We start from the raw sequence: 27,813 nt of genomic DNA on the forward strand, positions 1-27,813 counted from the left end.
CATGAATAAATTAGAGAAAGGACTTCCGGCTAAGATGGCGGAGAAAAGACAGGCACAGTTCTAAAGTCTCCTAATCTTTCCCCATCTATCATATGAAACAAACCTCTTAACAGAAATCCGACCCACAAAACCCAGAAAGAAAAGCCAGGAGAAAAAACATCTACCTCAGGATTTGTCTCTGGCAGCAGCTTTGGTTGAATTCAGGCAGGTGAGTCTGGGCTCAGAGGGAGGATCAGCCCCAATCAGCAAGATTAGCAGCTAAATTGGAACTGGGAGTCTGAGGGCCCAAGAGCCGGAAATGCTGGATCAGGGTGGGGCTAGATGGCAGGGGATCAAGTCAGCTAGGGAGCAGAGGCTCTGGTGTTGGTGCTGTCCCCCTGGAGCTTGGGGAAGGGGCTGGGGGGAGTGTTCCAGAGCAGGAGAGCTGCAGACAACATCTGCTCCTCTGGTCTGAGGAACTCAGAGTTCCACTACAACTCAGACCTCCTCCCAAACAAACAAATGCAAACTAATTCTGCCTCAGGCCCAGGTGTGTGAGCAGAAGAACCTGCCCAGCTAAGGAATGACCTCAGGCCAGGGTAAAGCCCACCATTGATTGAAGGCAAAAGAATTCAATAGCTCCAACTCCTCCCTTGAAGAAGAGGGAGAAGGCCTCAATCAAGGTCACAGACACTCCAGAGAAAGCAACCAGCACCTCCTACTGGCCAGCCAGAGAAACTGCACTCAGTGAGTAAAGCCTTTAGGGATCCCAAGCCCCTGTGAACCAGCCCCCACCCCAACTCAGGTCTTAGCAAAATGAAGAAGGATCAGCAGAAAGGTGGATCCATAGAAAAATTCTTGGAAGGGAAAGACCCTAACTCAGAGAGACATGGAACCTCTGAGGAGAATATGATCTGGTCTTCAGCACAGAAAGACTTCCTTGAAGAAATAAGGAAGGAGCTTAAAAATTTGGGAGAGACAAAACCTTGCAACAAGAAAACAAAACCTTAGAAAGTACAATTGGACAAATACAAAAGGAGAATAAATCTCTCAGATAATCAATTGGACAAATACAAAATGAGAATAATTCTCTCAGATCCTCAATTAGGCAAATACAAAAAAAAATTAATTCTCTTAAAACCTCAATTGGTCAAATGGAAAGATCTTTCAAAAGTAGAATTGACCAATTGGAAAAGGAGTTGCAAAAGGTTAATGAAGAAAAGTCCTCCCCCCCAAAAAAAGAATGGAGTTGACAGAAACTAATGACTCCATGAGACAGCAAGAATCAGTTAAACAAAATAAAAAAAAATAGAAAAACTAGAAGAAAATGTAAAATACCTCAACAAAACCACTGACCTTGAGAATAGATCGAGAAGGGGCAACCTGAAAATTATAGGACTTCCTGAAAACATTGAAGAGAAAAAAAGCATGGACTTAATATTACAGGATCTAGTGATGGAAAACTGCCCTGATATCATGGAATCAGAGGGCAAAGTAGTTATTGAAAGAGTACATTGATCCCCACCAGAAAAAAATCCTAAAATGAAAACACCAAGGAATGTTGTGGCCAAACTCCAGAACTATCAGATAAAAGAGAAAATCCTGCAAGCAGCCAGAAAGAAACAATTTAAATATCAAGGAGCCACAGTAAGGATCACATAGGACCTGGCTGCATCAACATTAAGGGATCAAAGGGCCTGGAACAAGATATTTCAAAGAGCAAGGGAGCTTGGAATGCAGCCAAGAATCCACTATCCCAAAAAGCTGAGCCTTCTCTTCCAGGGAAAAAGATGGACATCAGAGCTAAACCAAAAATTTGGACATCAAACAGGAGATTCAAGAGACACATGAAAAGGTAAAAAAAAGGGGGGGAGGGCAGTAAAAGGGAAAAAAATGCTATCCAGTAAGTTGAAACTGGCTATATCCCAGCATGGAGGAAAAAAGATTCTCATAAATCTTGAAAATTGTAACTCCCACAGAGAGAATATACCTAGCCAGAAATGATAGACATTCATGACCTATCCATGATACTGCTATCTAATGGGATGTAACTGGCTTTAACCCCACTTGGGAGAAACATTCTAATAACTCTCAGGAATTTTGACTCTATTTGATAGAATATACTGAACTAGAAGGGATAGACACTCAGAATTTTCTATGACTTAGATAGAATGATCTAAAAAAGACTACCTCCTTAAAAAGGGGTACAGGAAAGAGACGGGAGGAGGGAGGGGATTGAATGGGGTAAATCTCATTACACTAACAGGTACAAAAAACCTATGGTAATAGAGGGGAGCAGAAGAGAAACACCTGAATCTTCTCATCAAGCTTGGCTTAAAGTCAACCTACACATACTCAGTTAACTTATAAAACATCCAACCTTTCAAGTATAAAAAGGAGAAAAGGGGAGGAGGGGATGGAGAAAGGGAAGGGGAGTGGGGGGAAAAAAGGGGAAATAACAGAAGAAAGCAAAGGGAAAAGGGAAAGGGGAAAGAAAGAGGAGGGGGTGATATAGGAGTGCAAGTACACTGAAGGAGGTGGTATTCAGAAACAAAATACTGGGGAATATGGATAAAAGGGGGGAGGGGAAAAATACAAACAGAGGGAAGATAGCATGGAGGGCAATAAAGAATTAGTAATCATAACCTTGAATGTGAATAGGATGAAGTTTCCCTTAAAACGTAAGCAAATAGCACAGTGGATTAAAAACCAGAATCCTACAATATGCTGCTTACAAGAAATTCATTTGAAGCAGAAAGATACATATAGATTTAAGATAAAAGGTTGGAGCAAAATATATTTTGCTTCAGCTGAAGTAAAAAAAGCAGGGATAGCAATCCTTATCTCAGACAAAGCAGCAGCAAAAATAGATAGCGTTAAAAGAGATAAGGAAGGAAACTTTATCCTCCTAAAAGGTACCATAGACAATAAAGTCATTTCAGTATTGAATATATATGCACCCAGTGGGACAGCACCCAAATTCTTAGAGGAGAAACTGAAAGAACTACAGGAAGACATAGACAGCAAAAATCTACTAGTGGGAGAACTCAACCTTCTGCTATCAGATCTAGATAAATCGAATCATAAAATAAACAAGAAAGAAGTTGAGGTAAATAGATTGTTAGAAAAATTAGATATGGTAGACTTATGGAGGAAACTGAATGGGGATAGAAAGGAATATACCTTTTTCTCTGCAGTATATGGAACTTATACAAAAATTGACCATGTACTAGGACATAAAAACCTAATGATCAACTGCAGAAAGGCAGACATAGTGAATACATCTTTCTTAGATCACAATGCAATAGAAGTCGTATGCAATACTGGGCCAAGGAGATACAGACCCAGAACAAATTGGAAACTGAATAACCTCATTTTAAAAAATGAGTGGACTAAAAAACAAATTATAGAAAGAATTAACCATTTTATCCTAGATAATGATAATAATGAAACAACATACCACAACCTATGGGATTCATTCAAAGCGACTCTCAGGGGATATATTATAGCTCTAAATGCTTACATGAATAAATCAATGAACTATACATGAAACTAAAAAAATTAGAGAAAGAACAAATCAAAAATCCCCAATTAAATACCAAATTAGAAATTCTAAAAATTAAAGGAGAAACGAATAAAATCGAAAGCGAAAAAACTATTGAATTAATGAATAAAACCAAAAGTTGGTATTATGAAAAAAACCAATAAAATTGATAAGGCTCTGGTCAATTTGATTTACAAAAAGAAGAAAACCAAATTGCTAGTATCATAAATAAAAAAAGTGAACTCACCACCAATGAGGAGGAAATTAAAGTAATAATTCAAAATTATTTTGCCCAACTCTATGCCAATAAATTGATAATCTAAGTGAAATGGATGAATATTGACAAAAATATAAGTTGCCCAGGTTAAATGAAGAAGAGATTAAATACCTAAACAACTATATCTCAGAAAAAGAAATTCAACAAGCCATCATTGAATTCCCTAAGAAAAACTCTCCAGGGCCCAATGGATCCACGAGTAAATTCTACAAAACATTTAAGGAACAATTGGTTCCAATTCTATACAAACTCTTTGGAAAAATAGGGAAAGGTGGAACTCTGCCTAACTCTTTCTATGACATCAATATGGTGCAGATACCTAAACCAGGAAGAGTTAAAACAGAGAAAGAAAATTATAGACCTATCTCCCTGATAAACATAGATGCAAAAATCTTAAATAAAATCTTAGCAAAATGATTACAAGTTATCACTAGGATAATACATTATGATCAGTAGGATTTATCCCAGGAATGCAGGGTTGGTTCAATATTAGGAAAACTGTTAGTATGATTAGTTATATCAACAACAAACCTATCAGAAATTATATGATTAGATCAATAGATGCTGAAAAAGCTTTTGACAAAATATAATGCCCATTCCTACTAAAAACACTAGAGAGTGTAGGAATAAATGGACTGTTCCTTAGAATAATTAGCAGTATCTATCTGAAACCATTATATTCAAAGGGGAGAGGCTAGAGGCATTCCCAATAAGATCAGGGGTGAAACAAGGATGAACATTATCACCACTACTACTCAATATCATATTAGAAATGTTAGCTTCAGCAATAAGAGAAGAAATGAAATTGAAGGAATTAGAATTGCGAAGGAAGAGACAAAACTCTCACCCTTTGCAGATGACATGATGGTATACCTAGAGAATCCCAAGAAATCATCCAAAAAACTACTGGAAACAATTAGCAATTTTAGTAAAGTTGCAGGTTATAAAATAAACCCTCATAAATCCTCAACTTTTCTATATATGTCTAGCAAGATACAGCAGGAAGAGCTAGAAAGAGAAATCCCATTCAAAGTAACCTCAGACAATATAAAATACCTGGGAGTCTATTTGCCAAGGCAGACTCAGAAACTTTTTGAAAACAATTATAAAACACTTCTCACACAAATTAAATAACTGGGCAAATATTAACTGCTCATGGATAGGTCAAGCTAATATAATGAAAATGACACTTCTACCAAAACTAAGCTATCTGTTTAGTGTTCTACCAATCAAAATTCCAAAAAATTACTTTAATGAGTTAGAAAAGGTGATAAGTAAATTCATATGGAGAAATAAAAAGTCAAGAATTTCCAGGGATTCAATGAAAAAAAGTGCAAAAGAAGGTGGCTTAGCCCTTCCAGATCTAAAATTATATTATAAAGCATCAGTCATCAAAACTGACTGGTATTGGCTAAGAAATAGAGTGGTGGACCAGTGGAAGGAATAGACTAGGTGCAATAGCAGAAAACAATTATAATAACCTGCTGTTTGATAAACCCAAAGAATCCAGCTATTGGGATAAAAACTCTTAGATAAAAACTGCTGGGAAAATTGGAAGTTAGTATAGAAGAAACTTAGATCAGACCAACACCTCATACCCTATACCAAGATAAGAGCAAAATGGATACAGGATTTAGACATAAAAAAATATTATAAGCAAACTAGAAGATCACGGAGTAGTTTACCTGTCAGATCTATAGAAAGGGAAGCAGTTTATGACTAAGGAAGAGATGGAGAACATCACTAAAAACAAACTAGATGATTTAGATTATGTTAAATTAAAAGGCTTTTGCACAGACAAAACCACTGTAACCAAGAGCAAAAGAAATCTAGTAAACTGAGAAACAATCTTCACAACTAGTATTTCTGACAAAGGACTCAGTTCTAAAATATACTGAGAACGGAGTCAAATTTAAAAAAAAAAAGCCATTCCCCAATTGACAAATGGACAAAGGATATGCAAAGGCAATTTACAGATGAGATCAAAGCAATCCATAGTCATATAAAAAATTGCTCTAAATCATTACTTATTAGAGAAATGCAAATTAAAGCATCTGAGCTATACCACCTCACACCTCTCAAATTGGTGAATATGACCAGAAAGGACAATGATCATTGTTGGAAGAGTTGTGGGAAATCTGGGATACTAATACATTGTTGGTAGAGATGTGAACTCATCCAATCTTTCTGGAGAGCAGTCTGGAACTATGCCCAAAGGGCAACAAAAATGTGCATACCATTTGGTCCAGCAGTACCACTACTGGGCCTATACCCTGAAGTGATGATGAAAAAAGAGCAAAAATATCACTTGTACAAAAATATTCATAGCAGCCCTTTTTGTGGTGGCAAAGAATTGGAAATCAAGTAAATGTCCTTCAATTGGGGAATGGCTTAGCAAATTGTGGTGTATATGTTCTATTAGAAACCAGGAGGGAAGGGAATTCAGGGAAGCCTGGAGGGATTTACATGAACTGATGCTGAGCGAGATGAGCAGAACCAGAAAAACATTGTACACTCTAACAGCAACATGGGGGGTGATGATCAACCGTGATGTACTTGCTCATTCCATCAGTGCAACAATCAGGGACAATTTGGGGCTGTCTGTGATGGAGTATACCATCTGTACCCAGAGAAAGAACTGTGGAGTTTGAACAAAGACCAAGGACTATTAACTTTAATTTAGGGGAAAAAAAAACTTCTATCTTATTGTTTGATCTTGCTATCTCTTTTACTTTATGTTTCTTCCTTAAGGATATGATTTCTCTCTCATCACATTCAATTTGGATCAATGTATACCATGGAAACAATGTAAGGACTGGCAAATTGCCTTCTATGGGAGGTGGGGGAAGGAAAATAAGACTGGGGAAAAATTGTAAAACTCAAAATAAATAAAATCTTTAAAAAAATTGATAAAAGTCCTACATGTTCCAAAATAGTCATGGCAGCCTTTTTTGTAGTGGCAAAGAATTGGAAATTGAGGGAATGTTCATCAACTGTGGAATTACTGAACAAGTTGTAGTATATAAATGTTATGGAATATCATTGTTCTATAAGAAACCATAAATGGTCAAATTCTAGCAAAGCATGGAATGAATTGCCAGAACTGATGCTGAGTGAAGGGAGCAGAACCAAGAGAACATTGTACATATTAACAACAACATTGTGAGTTGATCAACTTTGATGGAAGCAGCACCTCTCAGCAGTTCGGATAGCTAAACTTTAGAAGACCAGCTATGGACAATGTTATCCCCATCATGAGAAAGAAAAAACAAAACAAAAAACCTTTCAGAATCTGAATCAACCTACTTTTTAAATGAACATTTAGTTTTGTTTTTGATTTTTTAGGTTTTTGCCAGGCAAGTGGGGTTAAGTGGTTTGCCCAAGGCCACACAGCTAGGTAATTATTCAATGTCTGAGGCCAGATTTGAACCCAAGCTCTCCTAACTCCAGGACTGGTGCTCTATTCCCTGTGCCACCTAGCTGCCCTCTGAACATTTACTTTTTATAAATTTCTCATATGTACTTCTTATCTTGTCGTTTTCTTTCCTTTCCCTTAATCCTGATTCCTCATGCCAAAAATAACTAATCTGTAAACATGTTAAACACAAATATGAACATACAGTTTTCACAGAACTGTTCACCATTGAGGGGAAGGGGGTGGGAAGGGAAGGTGGAAGGAAATTCTGTAATTTAAAAATATGCATATGCATATGGATGAATGTTGAAAAACTTTCGTAACATTAATTGTAAAAATGAAATAAAATATCATTTAAAAAAAGAAAGAGATGGATTGCAAGACTTCAAAATTAAAAAAAAAAAAGGATTCTGTTCAATTCCAAAAAGAAACTCACCCTAATACATCCATCTTCTCCAACTGTGATGACTTCCCCTTCATCTAGCATTATCTGGTTAATGGGGCCAATGTGGCAGTTTTTTCGTGCATGTCGACAAAGCTCTACCTTGATGAGACCCCCCTCCCAGAGCAGCAAGTTGCCCCACTCTGATCCTGATAATACCTTTCAAGAATAAAGAAACAAACATTCATCACTAAATATGTGTGGTGAGAATCAATTTCTTTTTAAGAAAGTGTTGCTTTAATGCATTATTCCATAAATGATTGAAGTGCTTGGTAAAGTCAGGGGAGGTCTTCCACTACATATGGCAAAGCCATATTTTAAATCAAGAGTAGAGTCAGAGTACCTCTCACATCATACATACCTTCCTATTGTCTTCTAGGAAGTCTTCTTTGGGCCAATTCAACTTATTTTTCTAATTTGTCTTTGAAATGGATCACAGAGTTCTATGGAGTCATCCTTTAAAATGTCTTTCCTATCTGTATCTTCTCTTCCATTTCCATTGATGTCAGTCTAATTCAAGCCCTCATCATCTTATGTGTACATTGCTTAAACAGTCTCCTGTCTGATTTCTGACTCTCTTTCTAATCTGGGGATTCTCCACTTGCGGTTCATGGACCCCTAAGTGGTCTGTTGGATTTCAAGGGGTTAATGAACTTCCAGTGTGGACTGAGGAATTAAATCTTATTTTCCATTAACTTTTAACTGAAATGAGCATTTCCTTTGATTATTCAAAAACATTATTATGAGAAAGGCTCCATCCAGATATTTCTCCAGACCATCAAAGGGATTCATTATACCAAAAAAATTAAGAATCATTGCTCTGATCCATTCTACATTTGATCACCAGACTAAAATCTCATCTGTCACTCCTCTGTTTAAAAACCTTTTGAGTTTTTTCAACTATCTTCTATATCGAGCATAAATTATCCTGTCTGGTCTTCCAAGATTATCTGACCCCACTCTAGCTCATCTGATTTATTACTATTTCCTTACATAAATTTCTTGTCCAATCAAGATAGTTTTCTCAATATCCCCCACACATAAAACTACTTTCTGCCACTACATTTCTCCTTTTGTTCTCTTTTTCTATCTATAGAGCCTACATCAGTCCTCCATCAAGTCTTCCCAGATTACTAAAACTTTCATTATTATCTCCATTAGATGAATTCCTAGTTTCAGCTCTTGTCATTTTGTTATTTTATTGGTGGAATCTGTTTTTAAAAAAATGTTATTCTGTGCCTAGCAAAAAACCCCTAAAAAAACAAAAGGACTTAAGTTCAATTTAGTCAATCAAATTCTTAAAATTTGGTTCCATTTTTATCATTGGGAGAGTTATATCTTCCTGAAAACTTAAGGGTTAAAATTAGAATTTGCAGTTTCGGTTTTGCAAGGCTGGCATCAGAGATCATTTATTTTCACCGAAGACTGTGTCTACAATTTGAATAGTTGCCACTAAGGTGGTGTCCAGATATGGCTTCTTGTAAGCACATAAATTTGAAAATGATGTACTATAAGAATGATTTTTTCACTGTTTTACTATTTCTATTTTAAAGTAATTATCTTAATAAAATTTAAATTGCTAGATGCTAATTATAAACAGAAATGCACAATGCACTAATTTTTATTTTTAGGATCAAAGTTCTTTTATTTTATGTTGCATTCTGAACATTTAAAAAAGGAAATAAAAATGTTTAAATGGAGATATATAATGTATTCTTCAGATCATTCAATCTAATGCCTACTTAGATACCATCTGGTATTCACTAATTGTCTCACTTGCATTAATCTTTTCTTTCTAACTAGATTATGAGTTAAAAAAAGGATATAGTAAAACTAATAATATTTTTAATAAGTGCACCGCTTAGATTTTTAAAAATGCATATGTAGAAATAGGAGCAGAGAAAGATGGTGTAGAATAAATACTAAAAATGATTTGGTTTCTTCACAACAAACAACTCTGAAAGACTTGGGAACTCTGATCATAATGAAAAGTCAGAATTGCAGGGATTCCAGGCAGAAACACTCCATTCACCTCCTGATGGAGAGGATATGGACTCAGAGTGTAGGCTGAAACATATTTTTTGATTATCAAATACCATAGCATGCCTGCTCTACACTTATGATGTAAGCCTCTTCTGGATCCTTATGTCTATTAGCAAAGAGAATCAACCTCCTAGGAAAAAAAACTTTTATCCTGTTCACAAGAAAACTATTACAGACGTCTATATTCAAAGTTATCTTTGTGCAGGAGATGGTGAAAGTCTCCTGGGACTCTCTTACCAGACCCCCAGTTCTCAACAACCCAGCAATAATACTCTGTAAGTTAATATATTTGATGTAAACATAATTAAATTCCCAGGGCAATATTTTCATTAAAATAGGCAAAATTCATCAGGAAGCATATAAGAATATAATTGTAATTTGGATTTACCCTACATTTAGAAACCCAAAGTTCTAAGAATGTCTATTGTCCAAATTGTATGTTGTTGGACATTAAACTGAGTTTGTTCATTAGTATATTTATCTTAGACACTGAACCAAATTTAGAATTGATCAAGGGAAAAATGGGCTGTATATATAAAAAGACTACACAGCCTTACTAAAAATAAAAGATATATATAAATAAAAAAAAGCTTCAAGATGCCAATTACACCAACAAAAATCAATTAAAAAGATGAGATTCCTTATTGGTAAAGATGTGGGTGGTATCTTACATTTTCATTTATTTTCCCTAGAGAGCTACCTGGTAGTTAACTTGTAACAGCCACAAAGCTGTTCATCACCTTGGATCCAACAGTTCCACCTTGAGTGATAAAGACCAAGTAAATAATAGTAAAGGGGTGAGGGATGGGAAATGGAGAGAGAAGTAATTTATACAATCGTGTTTCCAGCTATATAGAACTATGCAGCTAAGTAGCACAGTAGATTAAGTGCTAGGTTTGGAGTCAGGAAGACCTGAGTTTAAACTGGGCGCCACAACTTATTAGCTGTATAACCCTCGGCAAGTTACTTAACCCCATTTGCCTTATTCTATTAAAAAGGAAATGGCAAACCACTTCAATATCTTTGCCATGAAAACCCTTTAGGCAATATGATCCACAGGGTCATGAAGAATCAGATATGATTGAATAGATTCAACAACAAAAGGAAACACAGTTTATATGAATCAGAGGTAGAATTTGAATTCAGGTCTTTTCTTACTTGTAGACCAGAGCTCTATCTTTATTCCAAGTTGTCTCTCACCCACAGTAGGGACTTATATCTACTGAAGGAATGCTAAATTTATACTATTAATACTATATCACATACACTATTATAAATAAGATATTGTTATTTTAAAGTACAAGTATGTCAATTTGTACAAAAGTTGATATTAAGTAATGTTAAATGAAAGGCAGAATACAAAAAAGTATATGCATACTGATTATAACAATGAAAACATATCATACATACACACACACACACACACAAATTTTAGAGTTTTCTGTTGGTGGACTTCCTTATTTATGCAATTGCATAAATTTAAAAGAAACAGTACTTACTTTCCCATCAGGCAGTTCTACATAACCTTCTATATCTGTCACTGCTGTTCTGCCAAACCTACCCAAAAATCCTTGCAGTTTAAGACCAGTGAATGTTAAGGCCATTAACCAGAACCTAAACACAGAAGAAGAAAACAATGCAAATAGCCCTCAGTGTAAATGTTCTTTCTTAGTATTTTATTTTATTATTTCAATTGAAATTTTATTTTATTTTTTCAATCACATGCAAAGCATTTACCCATTAGCAAATTTATGAACACCACATTTTTCTACCACCCTCCCCTCCCTTCTCCCCATACTGGTGAACAGTCTGGTAAAAGTTGTACCTATACAATCATATTTAACATATTTCCATATCATTCATATTATGAAATAGGAATTAGAACCAACAGGAAAGGAAAAAACATGAGAAAGAAAGGAAAAACATAAAAAAGTTTTTAAAAAGTGTATGTAGGGGGCGGCTAGGTGGCGCAGCGGATAGAGCATTGGCCCTGGAGTCAGGAGTACCTGAGTTCAGATCTGGCCTCAGACATTTAATAATTACTTAGCTGTGTGGTCTTGGGCAAGCCACTTAACCCCATTGCCTTGCAAAAACTAAAGCAAACAAACAAATAAATAAATAATCAAATAAATAAATAAATGAATAAACAGACAAGCAAATAAATAAATAAATAAAAATAAAATAAAATAAAAAAGTGTACTTAGCATGCTTCATTCTGCATTCAGACTCTATAGTTTTGCTTTTTTTTTTTCCCAGATGTGAATAGCATTGTCCATGGAAGGTCTCTCAGGACTGTCCTAGCTCTCTGAACTGTTCACAATTGGGGAATGACTTATTCTTATAAATTTAATTCAATTCTCTATGTATTTTAGAAATGAATCCTTAATCAGAAACACTAACTGTGAAAATTGTTTCCCAGCTTTCTCATAGCATTTTATTTTGACAGGATGAAATGAAATCATTTAAAATCTGGTTCAATTACTGTTCTGTTGTAAAGCAGACTCTCTGTCTCTCTGTCTCTCTGTCTCTCTCTCTCTCTCTCTCTCTCTCTCTCTGAAGCTTTTTCCCTTCTAAAAAATTCCAACAGAAAATATGCCTAAATCATTGTTAAATAATGAATAATCATATACTCCCTGAATAAAGAAAATTCAAATGCCCCTTCAATTCAAGGAGGATGTCCTCCCTGGGCTCCTCCATCCTTCATCAGAATCTTCTTCATGATGTTTGGCACTAGGCAAGCATAGTGTTGGTTTTATATAGAACAAGTTGAATAATTATACCAAAGAACGTTTGAATAACCTGGAGCTACTGACTAGACACTGAACCTTTATGGCTCCTGGTTAAAAGAAAGGAAGAGATTATGAAAAATGACTTTCAAGGTCCCTTATGGTTTGAAATTCTAAGATCCCATGAAGTAGTGTTTTGTAGAAAATGTATTTAGTTCCATTTATTATAATAGAATGAGCATGGAGTTCAAATGCTGTCTCTGATACCTTATAACAATGGGAAGGTTCATTTTTCTGAGTTTCATTTTCCTTATCTGTAAAATGGAGGCAATAACACCTGTACTACATGTCCCATAGGATTGTTATAAGAAATATACTTTTTAAACCCTTAAATGCTATTTATTGGGCTATTGAGTGAGCTAGTGGTACAGTAGATAAAGCACTGGCCTTGGAGTTGGGAAGATCTGAGTTTAAATATGGCTTCAGACACTTTTAAGCTATGTGCCCTTGGACAAGTCACTTAATCTCAATTGTTTCAAAAATATAAAGGTGTTATTATTTATTACAATAATAACTCATATTCATTCAACACTTTTGCTGTTTACAAAGTAATGGTATGGTTGAAGACATTAATGGTAGACATCAAATTTTGCTCACTATGAAGCTAGAAAGGATGACAATCATGTAAGGTGACATCACTGGAATCCAAAAGGCAGTAATAGGCTGGAAAAATTAGCCAAATGTAACAAAATTTTGTTGTTATCTGTTGTTCAGTTGTTTCAATTGTGCCCCACTCTTGATTCCATTTGGGATTTTCTTAGCAAAGATACTAGAGTGGTTTGTCATTTCCTTCTCTAGCTCATTTTAGAGATTGAAAAAAACTGTGGCAAAAGGGTTGAATGACTTGCCCAGGATCACACAGCAAGTAAGTGTCTGAGGCCACATTTGAACTCAGACCTTTCTGACTCCAGACCCAGAGCTCCATCTTCTGAGTCACTATAAAAAGTCATACAATTTTTAAAAATTAGAGGAAAGAAATACATTGTGTAATTATTGCTAGGAGGAAAATTCTCAACTAAACAAGAATTTCAGATAATCAAAAAGATAAAATGGAAAATTTCTATTACATGTAATTGAAAAACTTTGGTACAAGCAAAACCTATACAGGTAGAATTAGAACCCTTAGCTGGGTGAAATATAGTAAATTTCTCTTAAAAAAAAAGATCTGACACATCTAAGATAGACAGAGAAATGCTAAAAATATACAAGAATAAAAGTAGTTTCTCAATTCTCAAAGAATAAGAACACTCCAAAAATCAATAAAGAGAAATGAAAATTAAAACATCTGAGACAACTTCCATGTTCCATATCCACCAGATAGACAATAATAATAAAAGAAGAACTGATGAAGGGGATGTGAAAGGACAGGCACACAATAGCTTAATACTGAAAAAAAAATGCCATTAAACTAAATATATTCTTAGACTCACTGATACTATCATTAGTTCAAAGTCTAAAGAAAATAAACAACTGGAGAATGGTTGTAAAAATCATAGTATATGAATATATAGAAGAATATGATGGTACTATAAGAAATGATGAAGGGGATGATTTCAGAGAAGCCTGCGAAGAATCGTATGCAGGGAGCAGAACCAGGAGAACAATTTAAACAATAATAAAAATCCTGTAAAGAGACAACTTTGAATGACTTAGAAACTCTGATCAACACAATGACCAACCAATATAATTCCAGAGGACTCATAATGAATACTAACCACTCCCAGAAAAAGAGGTGATGAACTCTAAGTACATATTGAGTTATAATTTTTTAACATGGTCAATGTAGGAAATTGTTTTGCTTGAAAATACATGTTTGATGTCATGGATGTCTCCTCCTTCCCTGTTCTATTAGAAACCAGGAGGGACGGGATTTCAGGGAAGCCTGGAGGGATTTGCATGAACTGATGCTGAGTGAGATGAGCAGAACCAGAAAAACCCTAACAGCAACATGGGGGTGATGTTCAACCTTGAAGGACTTGCTCATTCCATCAGTGCAACAATCGGGAGCAATTTTGGGCTGTCTGCAAAGGAGAGTGCCATCTGTATCCAGATAAGGAGCTGTGGAGTTTGAACAAAGTTCAAGGACTATTCCCTTCAATTTAGAAAAACACAGATATCTTATTGTCTGATCTTGTTACCTCTTAGACTTCTGGTCTCTTCTCTAAGGATATGATTTCTCTCTCATCAGACCCAATTTGGATCAAGGTACAACATGGAAACAAAGTAAAGACTGACAGATTGCTTTCCGTGGAAGGGTGCGGGGAGGGAAGTAAGATTGGGGGGGAAATTGCAAAACTCAAATAATATCTTTAAGAAAAATTAATTAAAAAAAAGAAAATACGTGTTTGTATTAGGTTTTGTTTTTCTTGCTTTCTAAATGGGGGTGGGATGAGATAGGAGGAAATAATGCAGATCTGAAAATAGAATTGAAATTTAAAAAAAAAACTTCCCCCTATATGTATTAAAATATTTATAGCAATGCTTTTTTTATTGTAGCAAAGAATTGGAAATAAATTAGGCTCCATTGACTGTGAACAATTGTGCATAAATGTAATATTGTTATGCCATAAAAATAATAAAGATCACAAATTTGGAAAAGCAGGAAAATTTTACTGAGGCAGTAAAAGAATTTTAAGAACACAATGATTACTGTAATATAATCATTTTCATTTGGAAATAATGTTAAAAGACTATAGGTCAATGCAGTAAACCATTAGGACTTCAGAAATTGGTGATGAAGCATGCATCTACCTCTTAGCATAAAGATGATGGATTAGAGGCACAAAATATGACATTTTCAGACTTGGTCTATGTGTTGAATTATTTTGCTTGACTATATATATTTTTTGTTGTAAGGAGGATTTCTATTAGGGAGAGAAGCTTAGTGTACAATGATAAAGATACAAAAAAATAGCATCAATTAAATATTTTAAAAGTACAAATCAAAAATGAAGCTTATAAGAGGATTTAATGATAGCAGTTTTGTTATTATTGTGCAAAATTTGATATACATTTTAAAAAGTAAACTATATTAACAATTCAATTTCACATTCAATTAACTTTTTTCTTCATATAATTAAATGTTCACCTTTGCTGATAACATAATAAAAAAATAACATTTTGAAAACTACCCAATTCTGAGTTCTGCTTGTTTCAGTCCCTCTTATTTAGATTCCTCCCCGCCCCCATTTTAAGTGGCTATTTTTAGTTTATTGATATTTGAAGAGGGAGTGCTTTTAAGTATAGGTGCTTTTCTGCTCCTTTTATCCTTTTGGATCGTTCTCTCACTTAAAATGATAAGAGAAGCAAGCCCCCCCCCCCCCAAAGCATTCATTTGGATAGTAAATGTTAATGAAAATGACATTATGAATTTTTGTACTTACATGTCTCTACAATGAGAGATTAGGGTTTTCCTGGTCAAGGAAGTTAATGTGTTGCCTGGTGGTCTTCACTAAGCTATGTATTCAATTTTGAATATGTTAATTTTTGAATATGTTAAATTTTTAATAAAATCTTTTCCTTTTCCATGCCTTCTTTTCAGGCATCTATTGATAAGTAGGTGGATAGGCTAAAATTGTTATAATTCAACAATTTAAAAACCATTTGTTAAGGGCTTGTTTTAAATAGTGTCTTTTCATATTTATTCTTTCTACAAATCTGATTTTAACCTCTTTTCTATCTCAGGAGTTCTTAATCTAACATCTTTAAGTTTAGTTGTCTTTTTTTAATAATTTAATAATTTTAATAATTAAAAAAAACATTTCATCTGCAAAGAGTGAGAGTTTTGTCTCCTCCTTCCCTATTCTAATGCCTTCAATATCTTTTTCTTCTCTTATCACTGAGGCTAACATTTCTAATATGATATTGAATAGTAGCATACTTATTACACCCTTGATCTTATTGGGAATGCCTCAAGCCTATCTCCATTGCATATAATGCTTGTTGATGGTTTCAGAGAGATACTACTTATTATTCTAAGGAACAAACCATTTATTTATTTCACTTCAGCTGAAGCAAAATATATTTTGCACCAACCTTTTACCTTTACTCTATATGTACCTCTCTGCTTCAAATGAGTTTCCTGTAAGCAGAATATTGTAGGATTCTGGTTTTTAATCCACTCTGCTATTTGCTTATGTTTTAAGGGAGAGTTCATCCCATTCACATTCAAAGTTATGATTACTAATTCTTTATTGCCCTCCATGCTAACTTCCCTCTGTTTGTATTTTTCCCCTTTATCCGTATTCCCCAGTGTTTTGTTTCTGAATACCAACCCCTTCAATGTTTGCCCTCCTATATCACCCCCTCCCCTTTTTTCGCCTTTCCCTTTGCCCCTTCTTCCCTTCCTTCTTTTGGATCCCCTTTTTCTCCCTCCCCAGTATAATTGGTCCCTTTGCAAAGCTATGAATTTTATTTTATGTATTTAAAAACATCTTTCCAAGAAGAAGTCCTTTGGCTTCATTAGAATGTCAAATAAGTGCGTAACACGAGCAGGGAACGTGAACGTGAGGCAGAGGTGGAGCTACGCCTACCTGCCCCCCCCCATTGAGCTGGGCATACGCATGCAGGAGTCAAAGCTATGCCCCCTCAGATGGGGAAATCTTTCATGAACTGGGCACAGGTATGCCCAGTTCGTGAGGGATTTTGAAGCAGCATAGCTCCACCTCCTCTGCCTTACCTCTCCATATGTCCCTGATTTGTATGTGTATACTTACACACATATACATATCTGTGTACACATCTAACTATATGTATACCTGTATACATGCATACATGTGTACACACATGCACATTTACGTCCATATACACATTCATGTATATCCACGTCTACATATGCATCTATACGCATCATATCCATATCCATGTACACTTTGTTATAACAGAAGCCCCTTGAGGGTGGGGATGGTTTGTTTCTCTTTTGTCTTTGCATCTGCAGGGCTTAGCACAGTGCCTGTTACCTTCACACTTAATAAATGCTCATTTATTGGTTGACTGATGGATTGAAACATACTAAATTAGCATGTTAGCTGGCTTAGACTTCCTTGAGGGTAAAGGGCTGAATTAGATAACTTCTCCCCATTCATTCTAAGAGTCTAATTTTAAAAGTAAGAAAAAATAACACATTTTAAAATAATGCAAAGATTAAACTGGAAAAATAGATCCCAGCTCCAAGGGCCTTTTGCAAGGTTTGCCCATTGATCTCCAGACTGATAGCTAGATAGATAGATCTCCACTTAACCTACTTGATGTGACCTGATCCTGCTGTGGTGAGTTGCTCTTCATTTTCAGGATTGAACGTGACTTTAAAAATATCCTGGGAAAATGCTTTTGTTCTCAGCATTGGCTGTTCTTCTTTCCAATCCCAGACTGTTATTGTAAAGTCAGGGTAGCAACCCACAGTAGCCAGTAAAGAACCAGAAAAATTAAAACTTGCATATGCATAGGCCTCTTCAGTCCCTCCTGGAAGAATGAAAGGTAATTAGGAAAACAACATAGAAAATGTTTTTATACTACACTAAAAGGAAATTATTTTTGACACATATCATTTTTTATTCAGGATCTCCCTATTGACCATAACTTTTGATTATTTATATTAGAGGAGGGGGAAGGGGGAGAGACAAGCAGTTTTTTAGCATCTACTACATGCCAGATGCTTTGCAAATGCTACCGCTTTTGATAGAAAAAGAAGAAAGTATAGAGTATTATGCAGAATTGCATATAATCTGAATCACTGTTTTTGAAAGAAATCACTGTCTGGAAAGAATTACAATAACCACTTTTACTAGAAAAGTGCTGTTTTATTTGGGAAAACATACTTTTTGGTTGCATTCATTGAACCCTCATGGCAGTTTACACAGAGGAGAACCAAGGCAGTGGGGACACAGAACTTGGAATTACAATTTTGCTGTCAATAAATTTCAAAGTGAAATTATGGAATTTTTGACACCTTCTTTTCATAATCAATTCACTGGAAATAAAAGGAAAATACATAAAAGGGGGAAAATATTAATTTTTCTGCCATAATCTATGACTTAACATTTAGAGCAAAGCTTACGCTTAAAGTACCACTGAACCCACCTCGGAGAATTCTGTAGAGCCTCATGCCAGGATAATCATAGATGAGAACATCTGGATAGGATCCTTTCTCAGCTACTACAAAGTATGTCTTGTCTGGGTGAACCTATAAAAATAAAAATTCACTATTTGTCCAGAATCAAATGCTTCTGTGCGACTCATTTTAATCCATTATTTACCATTAGTAATTCCACTCAATTCAAGTTTTTAATTGTAGGATCATGCACAAAAATAGCCATTTCATAAATATTTGTTAACAACAATGAATACTCTGATTTCTCCTAAAAGCAAAGCTGAATTAACTTGGAATTTTATCTTATACATAGACAACCATGTCCCCATATATATTTTTATAGAGAGAGATGGAGTAGTTATTGGTTTAATTAGATACTATATGATATGTAATATAAATTCACCTAATATCTAGGTCAAGTTAAATTTTACATATAAAAATGTAGCTTTCCATATATGTGATCTAAGGCTGATCTTTTTAAAAACTCCCTTTTACAAAATATTACTTCTGACAAATTTCCCCTTTTCCAGATAAAGGCAAACAATGAATGAAAAAGACACAGCTAATACTCACCTGGATATGATGCAAAGCACAAAAATGTGCTCAAATGAATGATTATTGTATAAACATTTCAAATGAAATTTTATTATTTTGATGAACCTTTAAGTTGGTTTTGTCATTTTGAAAATCTAATACTGGAACCAAAGAAGGCAGAAAAATTGTGGGTTTTCCCAGAAGAAAGGGAATCCAATAAAAATACATTTTTAGCAATGGAGGGTACCACCTTCTTGTACATAGTAGGCAATCGAACTGTGTATACCCTTTGATTCAGCAATACTATTACTAGGTTTGTGTCCCAAAGAGATAATAAAAAGGGGGGGATGGGAAACCTACATGTATAAAAATATTCATAGCAGCTCTTATTTTAATGCAAAGAATTGGAAGTTGACAAGATGCCCATCATTTGGGGCATGGCTGAATTAGTTTTAGTATATGAATATAATGGAATATTGTTGTTCTATAAGACATAATTTTGAGCAGGTGGATTTCAAAAAAAACCTGGGAAGACTACATGAACTGATGCAAAGTGAAATGAGCAGAACTAGAACATTATACATAATAACAATAACATTGTGCAATGATCAACTATGAGTAACTTAGTTCTTCTCAGCATCACAATGACATAAGAAAATTCCAAAGGACTCACAATGGAAAATGCTATCCACATCAAAGAAAGGCCTAATGAGAGTTTGAATGCAGATCAAAGCATTCTATTTTTACTTTTTTTCCCCCTTTTTTTCCTTTTGGTCTGTTCTTTGACAACATGTTTAACAGGGCAACATATTTTACATAATTGCACTTATATAAACTATATCAAATTGCTTGGCATTTTAGGAAGAGAAGAGAGGAGGGATGGAGGTGAGAGGGGAATGAGAGAGGCAGAAAATATGGAAATCAAAAATTTTTTAAATGATTTTTAAGAAATTGTCTTAACATGTAATAGAAAAAAAAAGAAAATATTATTTAAAAAGAAAAAGAAACTCAAGTTCTCTAGGCATCCTAGGTTCAAGGTACTAAATAGGTTCACATCTACCCCCAAAACATAGCTTACAGGCCCCCATGACTTTTTTGCTTTTCTCTAGTCTTCCACAGACAGAATTAGTTCAAAGCAAAAACATTAACTGAAATAGCAGTAAATAAACTGAAATAGCAGAAAAACAGTAAGATAAGTATCAATAAACTATTCCTCTCATAAACCTGTACACTATAACATATATATGCATATATATGTATATATATGTATATATACTATCAATTGGAAAAGCTGGCATACATAGAGATCACACATGAGGAGCATTTCCATAATGAACATGTATAGTCAGATCACCTCTGTAGAACCATGACATAATGCACAGAATTATTACAATATCAGAAATGATAAGATCAAGAAAAGGTGGTCAAATTATGAGTAATTAAAAACCCTATGAAACTATAAGAAAACAAATAATAAAATATATCCAGTCCCTCATGACAAAGGACACATTTTGTTAATTTTTTTCTTTTATCACAATGGACAAGGGAGTAAAATGACCATAGTGTGAAGGTGTACTTAGACTGCTGTGAGTATATTGCTTTTACTCTCATTACATCCCTGTAGGCTAATATTAAGGATATCTAAGAATATACAGATCACCCTGGAGCTTCAATTAGCCAAACTGGGTTGGGGGGGGGGGGGGGGAGCAGGGTGAAGTTTTTGACCAGAATTTCTACAGAAATTCTCAAATTGCTTCTCTCAGTACAATAGAACAGACAAGAAAACTGCTTCCTCCTATAATTCCTAGTGGAGTTCATTAACAATGTCTCAAACAAAACCCAATCTATATGAATAATTATGTGTACTTTAAATCTACCTCAGATCTGTTGATGATCCTTGCTTTTATTCATTAGGGAGATTTATTATGTGATCCATATCCTCTTTATCTAGTAACTCATGAAAAGTCAAATAGGCTTACAAAGACCAAATCAACCTCCACCAAAGGGTTAATCATACCTCTACTATAGAATCAATTTAAAAATCAATACTAACTGAAATGGTCTAATCAAGGCAGGAAAAAGGACAATCACCTCCCTATTCCTGCTATCTATGCTTCTTTTGGGGGTGGGGTTGCAAGGCAATGGGGTTAAGTGACTTGCCTGAGGTCATACAACCAAGTAAGTATCTATGGTTCTCTTAATGTAACCTAACATAACAGTAGCTTCTCTGGTTTTAACCTTTAATTAACCAAATTTCCAGATTTCAGTTGGAAAATGAGGGAACTACTTCAGAGTTGATTGTTGTTTCCTTTTATGCCATGGAAGGAAAGGGAAAAATGACCTAGAATTTCATTAGGATGAGAAACTCCCCATAAAGAAATTTTCTTTACCAAGGCACATCACAGAATTATTTGGGAATACTAAAATGATTTGTCCAAAGTCACACAGTCAGTAGGAGACTGAGACAGGGCATGATCCCAATTCTTCCTGAGTTTGAGGTTACCTCTCTACCCACAATACCACATTGCCTCTGAAAGCCATGGAGTGACAAAAGGGAGGGACAAGAAAAACTGTGACCATTAGCAGTCTAGGAATAGTCATTCATATACAACAATAATCATTAGGTCAACATAGAAAGAATGCTGGTTCTATAGTCAGAAAGACTTGGGCTCAAATCCTGTTTAGCATTTTTGTTTCTTTGGGCAAGTTACTTAATCTTCTTAAGACTCACATTCATCCTGTCCTTTATTTTCTTTATTTTTATTTTATTTTTTAGATTTTTGCAAGGCAAATGGGGTTAAGTGGCTTGTCCAAGGCCACACAGCTAGGTAATCATTAAGTGTCTGAGACCAGATTTGAACCCAGGTACTACTGACTCCAAGGCTGGTGCTTTATCCACTGCGCCACCTAGCCGCCCCCTGTCCTTTATTTTCAAAGAAAATCAAAGACATGATGTTGGGGTTAAGATATGGTATGTTTGACTGTGGCTGATCAATAATATGAGTTTGGGAAGTTCTATCCATAGGTCAGGCAAGTGGAGTCCATTAGAACATTTGGGATGGAGATATTTGTGGATTTGCCCAGCTCACATTTCCTTTATGCTACTGAAAGTCTTCTTTGCTCATGGAGTACAATGCCTTCTTTGATGCAGGTATACCATTCTGGGCAGTCCTGTGCCAGAGTCTTCCATGTCTCAAGAGTGATCTTGTACCACTTCCTCTGACTACAGTGTTGAATACTTGCCTTCTGTAAGTTCTCTGTAAAATAGTCTTTTAAGTAAGCATGCATTTGATATTTGGGTAATATAGCTAGTCCATTTGAGCTGCGCTTTCTTCAGTAGAGTTTGAATGCTAGGTAGTTCAGCTTAAAAGAATACTTCAGTGTCCTATTTTACCTTATTACTTTATTACCTTGTCAGGTAATTTTCAGAATTTTTCTAAGACAATTAAAGTGGAATCAATTCAGTTTTCTTTTTTGAAATAATGCTTTATTTTTCCCCAATTACATGTAAAAAAAATTTAACATTCATTTTTAACATTTTAAAATTTCAATTTTTTTCCCTCTTCCCCCTTCCCCCACTTTCCTTTCCAGAGATATTAAGCAATCTGGTATAGGCTATACATGTGTATCATGTCAAACATTTCTATATATGTCAATTCATGGGAGAAAACTCAAAAAGAAAATGGAAAAATAGTATGCTTCAGTCTGCTTTCAAATACTATCAGTGCTTTCTATGGAGTTGGATAGCATTTTTTATCATGAGTCCTTTAGGATTATCTTGAATCATTGTATTGCTGAGAATAGCTAAGTCATGCACAGTTGTTCATTCTACAACATTGCTGTTTCTGTGTTCTCTTGGTTCCACTGACTTCACTTTGAATTAATTAAATCTTTCCAGGTTTTTCTGAAAGCCTTTGGCTCATCATTTCTTGTAGCATAATAATATTCCATTATAATTATATGCCATAGTTTGTTCAGTCATTTTCCAATTGATGGATATCTCCTCAATTTCCAATTCTTTGCCACCATTACCAAAAATATTTTTGTGCAATTGGTTCTTTTTTCCTTTAAAAAAAAAATCTCTTTGGGATACAGACCTGAATAAAAGTGGAATTGTTGTGGTATGCACAGCTTTATAGCCCTTTGTGTATAGTTCCAGATTGGGAGAATGATTAGATCAGTTCACAACTCCACCAATAGTGCATCAGTATTCCAGTCCATATTCCCTTCAATAATTGTCATTTTCCTTTTGTCATATTAGCCAATCTGAGAGGTGTGTAGTACCTCAAGTGACTTCATTTTGCATTTCTCTAAGCAATAGTGATTTAGAGAATTTTTTCTTATGACTAGAGATACCTTTGAGTTCTTCTTCTGAAAAAAATATTCATATTCTTTGACCATTATCAATTGAGTGGTCTAGTTTCTGCTATAGCACTGATACACTGTACAGATTTTAGAATACAGCCTAATATTATTTTATTTCCAACACTTTCTTTAGAGGCTCCCAAATGCTGAGCTAGTCCTGGTAGTGTGTGCAACAATTCCATCTTTTATGTGAACATCTTTAGAAAATATAAGGCCAAAGTAAGTGAAAACTTATCTGTAGAATTCTAAATTTCTCCATTTACTAAAAAATGGCTCCATGTTTGGATGATGTGGTACTGGTTGGTGGAAGAACTCTGTTTTCTTGATATTGATTTTCAGATTATAATTAGACAAAGGGTAAAGACAAAAGGGTAAAGGGTTGCATCTCAGCCTCAGAGGTTGAGTCATCTGCAAATAAAAAAGGTCACACATCAACACTCCCTTCACTTTGGTCTTGGTTGTAGTCTTTTTAATTTAAGTAGTTTTCCATAAGTGCAACAGTTGACTTTAATTTCATTTTCATTCTCATTAAAGGTGCCTGACAAAATCACAAAAAATAGCAATCATAGTAGCAAACACATAGCCCTGCTTCACTCCATCAATGACTTGGAAGATAATTATCCTTCATCCAGTACCCATGTCAGCATGCCATCATATAACTGGCATGCAATAATGATAAGCTTCTCCAGGCAAATTTTGCCATAATCTTCCATGAATCCTCACAACTGACAGTATCACAGGTCTCGGTCAGGTCAATGAACATTGTGTAGAGACCTCTGTTTTGCTCTTGGCATTTCTCCTGGAGTTGTTGGGCAGCTCTTTCTAAAGCCACACTGGCTCTTAGACAGATGATTATCTTCTATAAGGATCTAATCTAGTCAGCAAGCTTGCATGCCATCCAAAAGGAGTGAACAACAGGATTATGACAATGAAACTGTCATTTAGAGTAAAATGTCATTATCAAGGGGTGGCTAGGTGGTGTAGTGGATAAGAGTACTGGCCCTGTAGTCAGGAGTACCTGGGTTCAAATCTGGTCTCAGACACTTAATAATTATCTAGCTGTGGCCTTGGGCAAGCCACTTAACCCCATTTGCCTTGCAAAAAAAAACAAACCTAAAAAAAATTTTTAAAAAATGTCATTATCACCATCATCAAGGCAGAGGTTCCCACTATGACAAACCCTGAAAAGGTTAATAAAAATCCTAAGACCACCTGAAGACCATCATCAATGTGCCACAAGAGGCCTAGTTTTTACTTCTGGTGGCTGTTATGACAGATTGGGCACAGACTATCAGACTTGGCAGCCCTTGGGAGGAACAGTAAGAAACAGCAATAATAGTGATTATTCAGTATTGAAGACTTGTGTGTCTCAAGATCTCATCACCAACACTGCCTTTCATTCACCTAAACACAACAAAATTCATGGATTTACCCTCACAAGCAGCACTGGCATTTTATAAACTATGCCATTGTAAAGAGAAGAAAGGGGTAGGATGCCAGAATGATGAAGGCAATGGAGTACTGGACCAATCAGAGACTCATACTCTCCAAGGTAAAAATTCACCTTCATCAAAAGCAGCAGCTCCAAGGCAAGATGACTGCCAAGAAACTCAACACCAACAGATTAGCACACTTCTCCCTAGTGAACAGTTCACTGCTGACCTGGAGGGGAGGTTGAGTCAGGACACAGTTGGCAACAGTGAGGTAGAAAAGAAGTGGGAACCTTTCAGGGACTTGATTTACAGCACCACATTTGCTCTTCTGGTTCAGAACACTCACAATCATCAGGATTGGTTTGACAAAAATGATGGAGAAATTCAGAAGCTGATAAAGAAGAAATGAGAACTCCATACAGCAGGGCAGATTATCTGTATCCAAGGAGGTAGTATGTAACTCCATCAAAAATAAAGAAAAAAGCAGAGGTTAGAGAGATGCAGGATTCTTTCAGTAAAAAAGCAGGTGAGATTCAATTTTATGCCAACATTAATAATCCAAAGTGTTTCTAAAATGATCTGAAGACCATAAATGGGCCAAAGACTTCAAGTGCATCTCAACTTCTTAATGCTGATAGAGCCACAATGATCACTGATAAAGATGTGATCCTGGAGATATAGGCTAAATACTCTCATGTTACCAACAGATTGTCATCAATTAATACTGAAATCACTGAATATATACCTTAGATTGTAGTCAATCCTCTTTTTAAAAAAATTTTCACTTATTTATTTTTAATTAATGGAATAAAACAAATATTTCCATATGTAAATATAAAAAGATGATTATACATGAACTACAAATCTATTATGTACAATTTGCTATTCCTTTAAGTTATTAAATTTTTTTATCCTCCCTCATCCTAGAGATGACTAACATTAGACACAAAAAAAAAAAAAAATATATATATATATATACGTATATATATATATATATACGTATATATATATGTATGTTTGTTTATAAAATAATCCTAGACTTGCTTCTATATTTCAGTTCTTTCTCTGGATGCAGATAGCATCTTCCTTCTTATACCCTTTGTAGTTAATTTGGGTAACTAGATTTATCAAAATGACTTACCCATTCAGAGTTGTTCTTAAAACAATCCTGCTATTATGATATATAATGTTCTCTTGGTTCTGCTCATTTCACTCTTCATTATTTCATGCATGTTTTTTTCTAAAATCATTGAGCCCCTCATTTCTTATAGCACAGTAGTTTTCTACCACAAACTGCTATAAATATTTTAAAACAGAATTTCTTTTGGCTAATCATCTTTATAAAGAGACCTACTATGGTATTGCTAGGACGAAGAGTATAGGCAATTTAATAACTCTTTGGGCATAATTCTAAATTGTTCTTTAAAATGTTGGATGAGTTCACAATTCCAGAAAGGAATTAATGTCCCAATTTTTCTACATCTCCTCTAACGTGTTGATTTTCCTTCAATCATTTTAGACAATCTGATAGGTATTATAAGGTTGTTTTAATTTGTATCTCTAATCAATAATAATTTACATCATTTCATATGACTAATTTTTTTATTTCTTTATCTGACTGTCTCTTGTCTCTATCCCTGTCTCTCTCTTTCTTTCAAGTAAGACAGTAGGGTCTGTTTCTCTCCCTCTCTCAGTGCTGACAAGATTCTTGCCAGACTACCTATATTTCTCTTGTCCCCCATCTTGTCTAAAGGGGTTGATATATATAATTGATACTCATTAGCATCAGTGCTTTGCCTCTGAAATCATCTCCAGTTTATCCAATGTAGATTTTGTTTGTACATAGTTGTTAACATGTTGTCTTCTCCAGTGGAGTGTAAGCTCCTTGAGGGTAGGGACTGTTTTTTGGGGGTTTTTTGTTTTTTGGGTTTTTTTGGTCATGCCTTGCAGCACCACAATTTAGCACAAAGTCTGAATTTCTTAATAGCATAGAGTCTTCTTGGCAGAAATTTTGAAGTGCTTTGCCATTTCCTTCACCAGTTCATTTTATAGATGAAGAAATTGAGACAAACAGGGTGAAGTGACACAGTGTCTGAGGCCAGATCAGGAAGCCTTCCTGACTTCAGGCCCAGAGCTCTATCCATTGGACTACCTGGCTGCCCAATATTGGAGTTTGTTGACTTAACTTGAATAAAAGCAAGTAATAGCAGCAGCTGGATTAATTATTTCAAATCATTACAGACAGGGTCTCCTTTCACCCCAAGTAGTTACTAAAAGCTATACCGAAATAGCACCAATCCCTCTACCACTGCTGCTCCGGAGATAACTCTGCTCCTGAGTTCTCAAATCCAAGAAGATTAACTGGTTGCCAGCAATAAAGATGAGGACAGAGTTGTCTAGAAGATGAAGATTGGCTCGTCTGGAGGAGTCATAGCCAAAAGAATGTCTAAAACAAAACTGTCAAGGAAATAAAGGTCCTAAAGTTAGCATACCACCCTTCTAATAACAAAAAGATTCACTATCCAAGTGGATGGAACAAATTTATTCTCTTTGCTAGAAAAATAATAAACCAGTATATGAGGCTTTTTAGTCTTGGCCTTAAAATTAGAAGTTTTACCTAATGATACTATAAGAATACTTTTTGCTTTGTTTTTAAGTCGAAAAAGTCCTGCTACTGCTACTTTTTCAACATTTTTAAAGATTCCTGAATTAATTTTTCTTGAATTTAAAGTCACCCTGAATTCACCTTTAAAATCTTAACTTTTTAATCATAAAATAAAAAGAGTCTTCAGGTAATAATCAAGTAAATTTTCCTTTCTTTCTCTAAAACTGAATCAGGTTCTATGATATGAGAGAAATCATAGCAATAAAAAAAATTATAGTATTTCTCAAAATGCTAAATTCTTT

General features: G+C 35.1%; 1 protein-coding gene across 1 annotated transcript in view; it reads right to left on the reverse strand.

Moving 5' to 3' along the window:
* The window catches only part of CFAP44 (cilia and flagella associated protein 44), a 139,059-nt gene that overhangs the window by 92,571 nt on the left and 18,675 nt on the right, over positions 1 to 27,813 (reverse strand). Inside the window, exons 4-8 of the mRNA XM_074214521.1 lie at positions 27,190 to 27,352; positions 18,565 to 18,667; positions 17,730 to 17,946; positions 11,200 to 11,314; positions 7,652 to 7,816 (exon numbers count right to left, since the gene is read on the reverse strand). Coding sequence (XP_074070622.1) covers positions 7,652 to 7,816; positions 11,200 to 11,314; positions 17,730 to 17,946; positions 18,565 to 18,667; positions 27,190 to 27,352 — 763 coding nt within the window. The remainder of the gene's footprint in view (positions 1 to 7,651; positions 7,817 to 11,199; positions 11,315 to 17,729; positions 17,947 to 18,564; positions 18,668 to 27,189; positions 27,353 to 27,813) is intronic.

The sequence above is a fragment of the Macrotis lagotis genome, chromosome 1 (assembly GCF_037893015.1).
Source record: "Macrotis lagotis isolate mMagLag1 chromosome 1, bilby.v1.9.chrom.fasta, whole genome shotgun sequence".
Classification (NCBI taxonomy): Eukaryota; Metazoa; Chordata; class Mammalia; order Peramelemorphia; family Peramelidae; genus Macrotis; species Macrotis lagotis.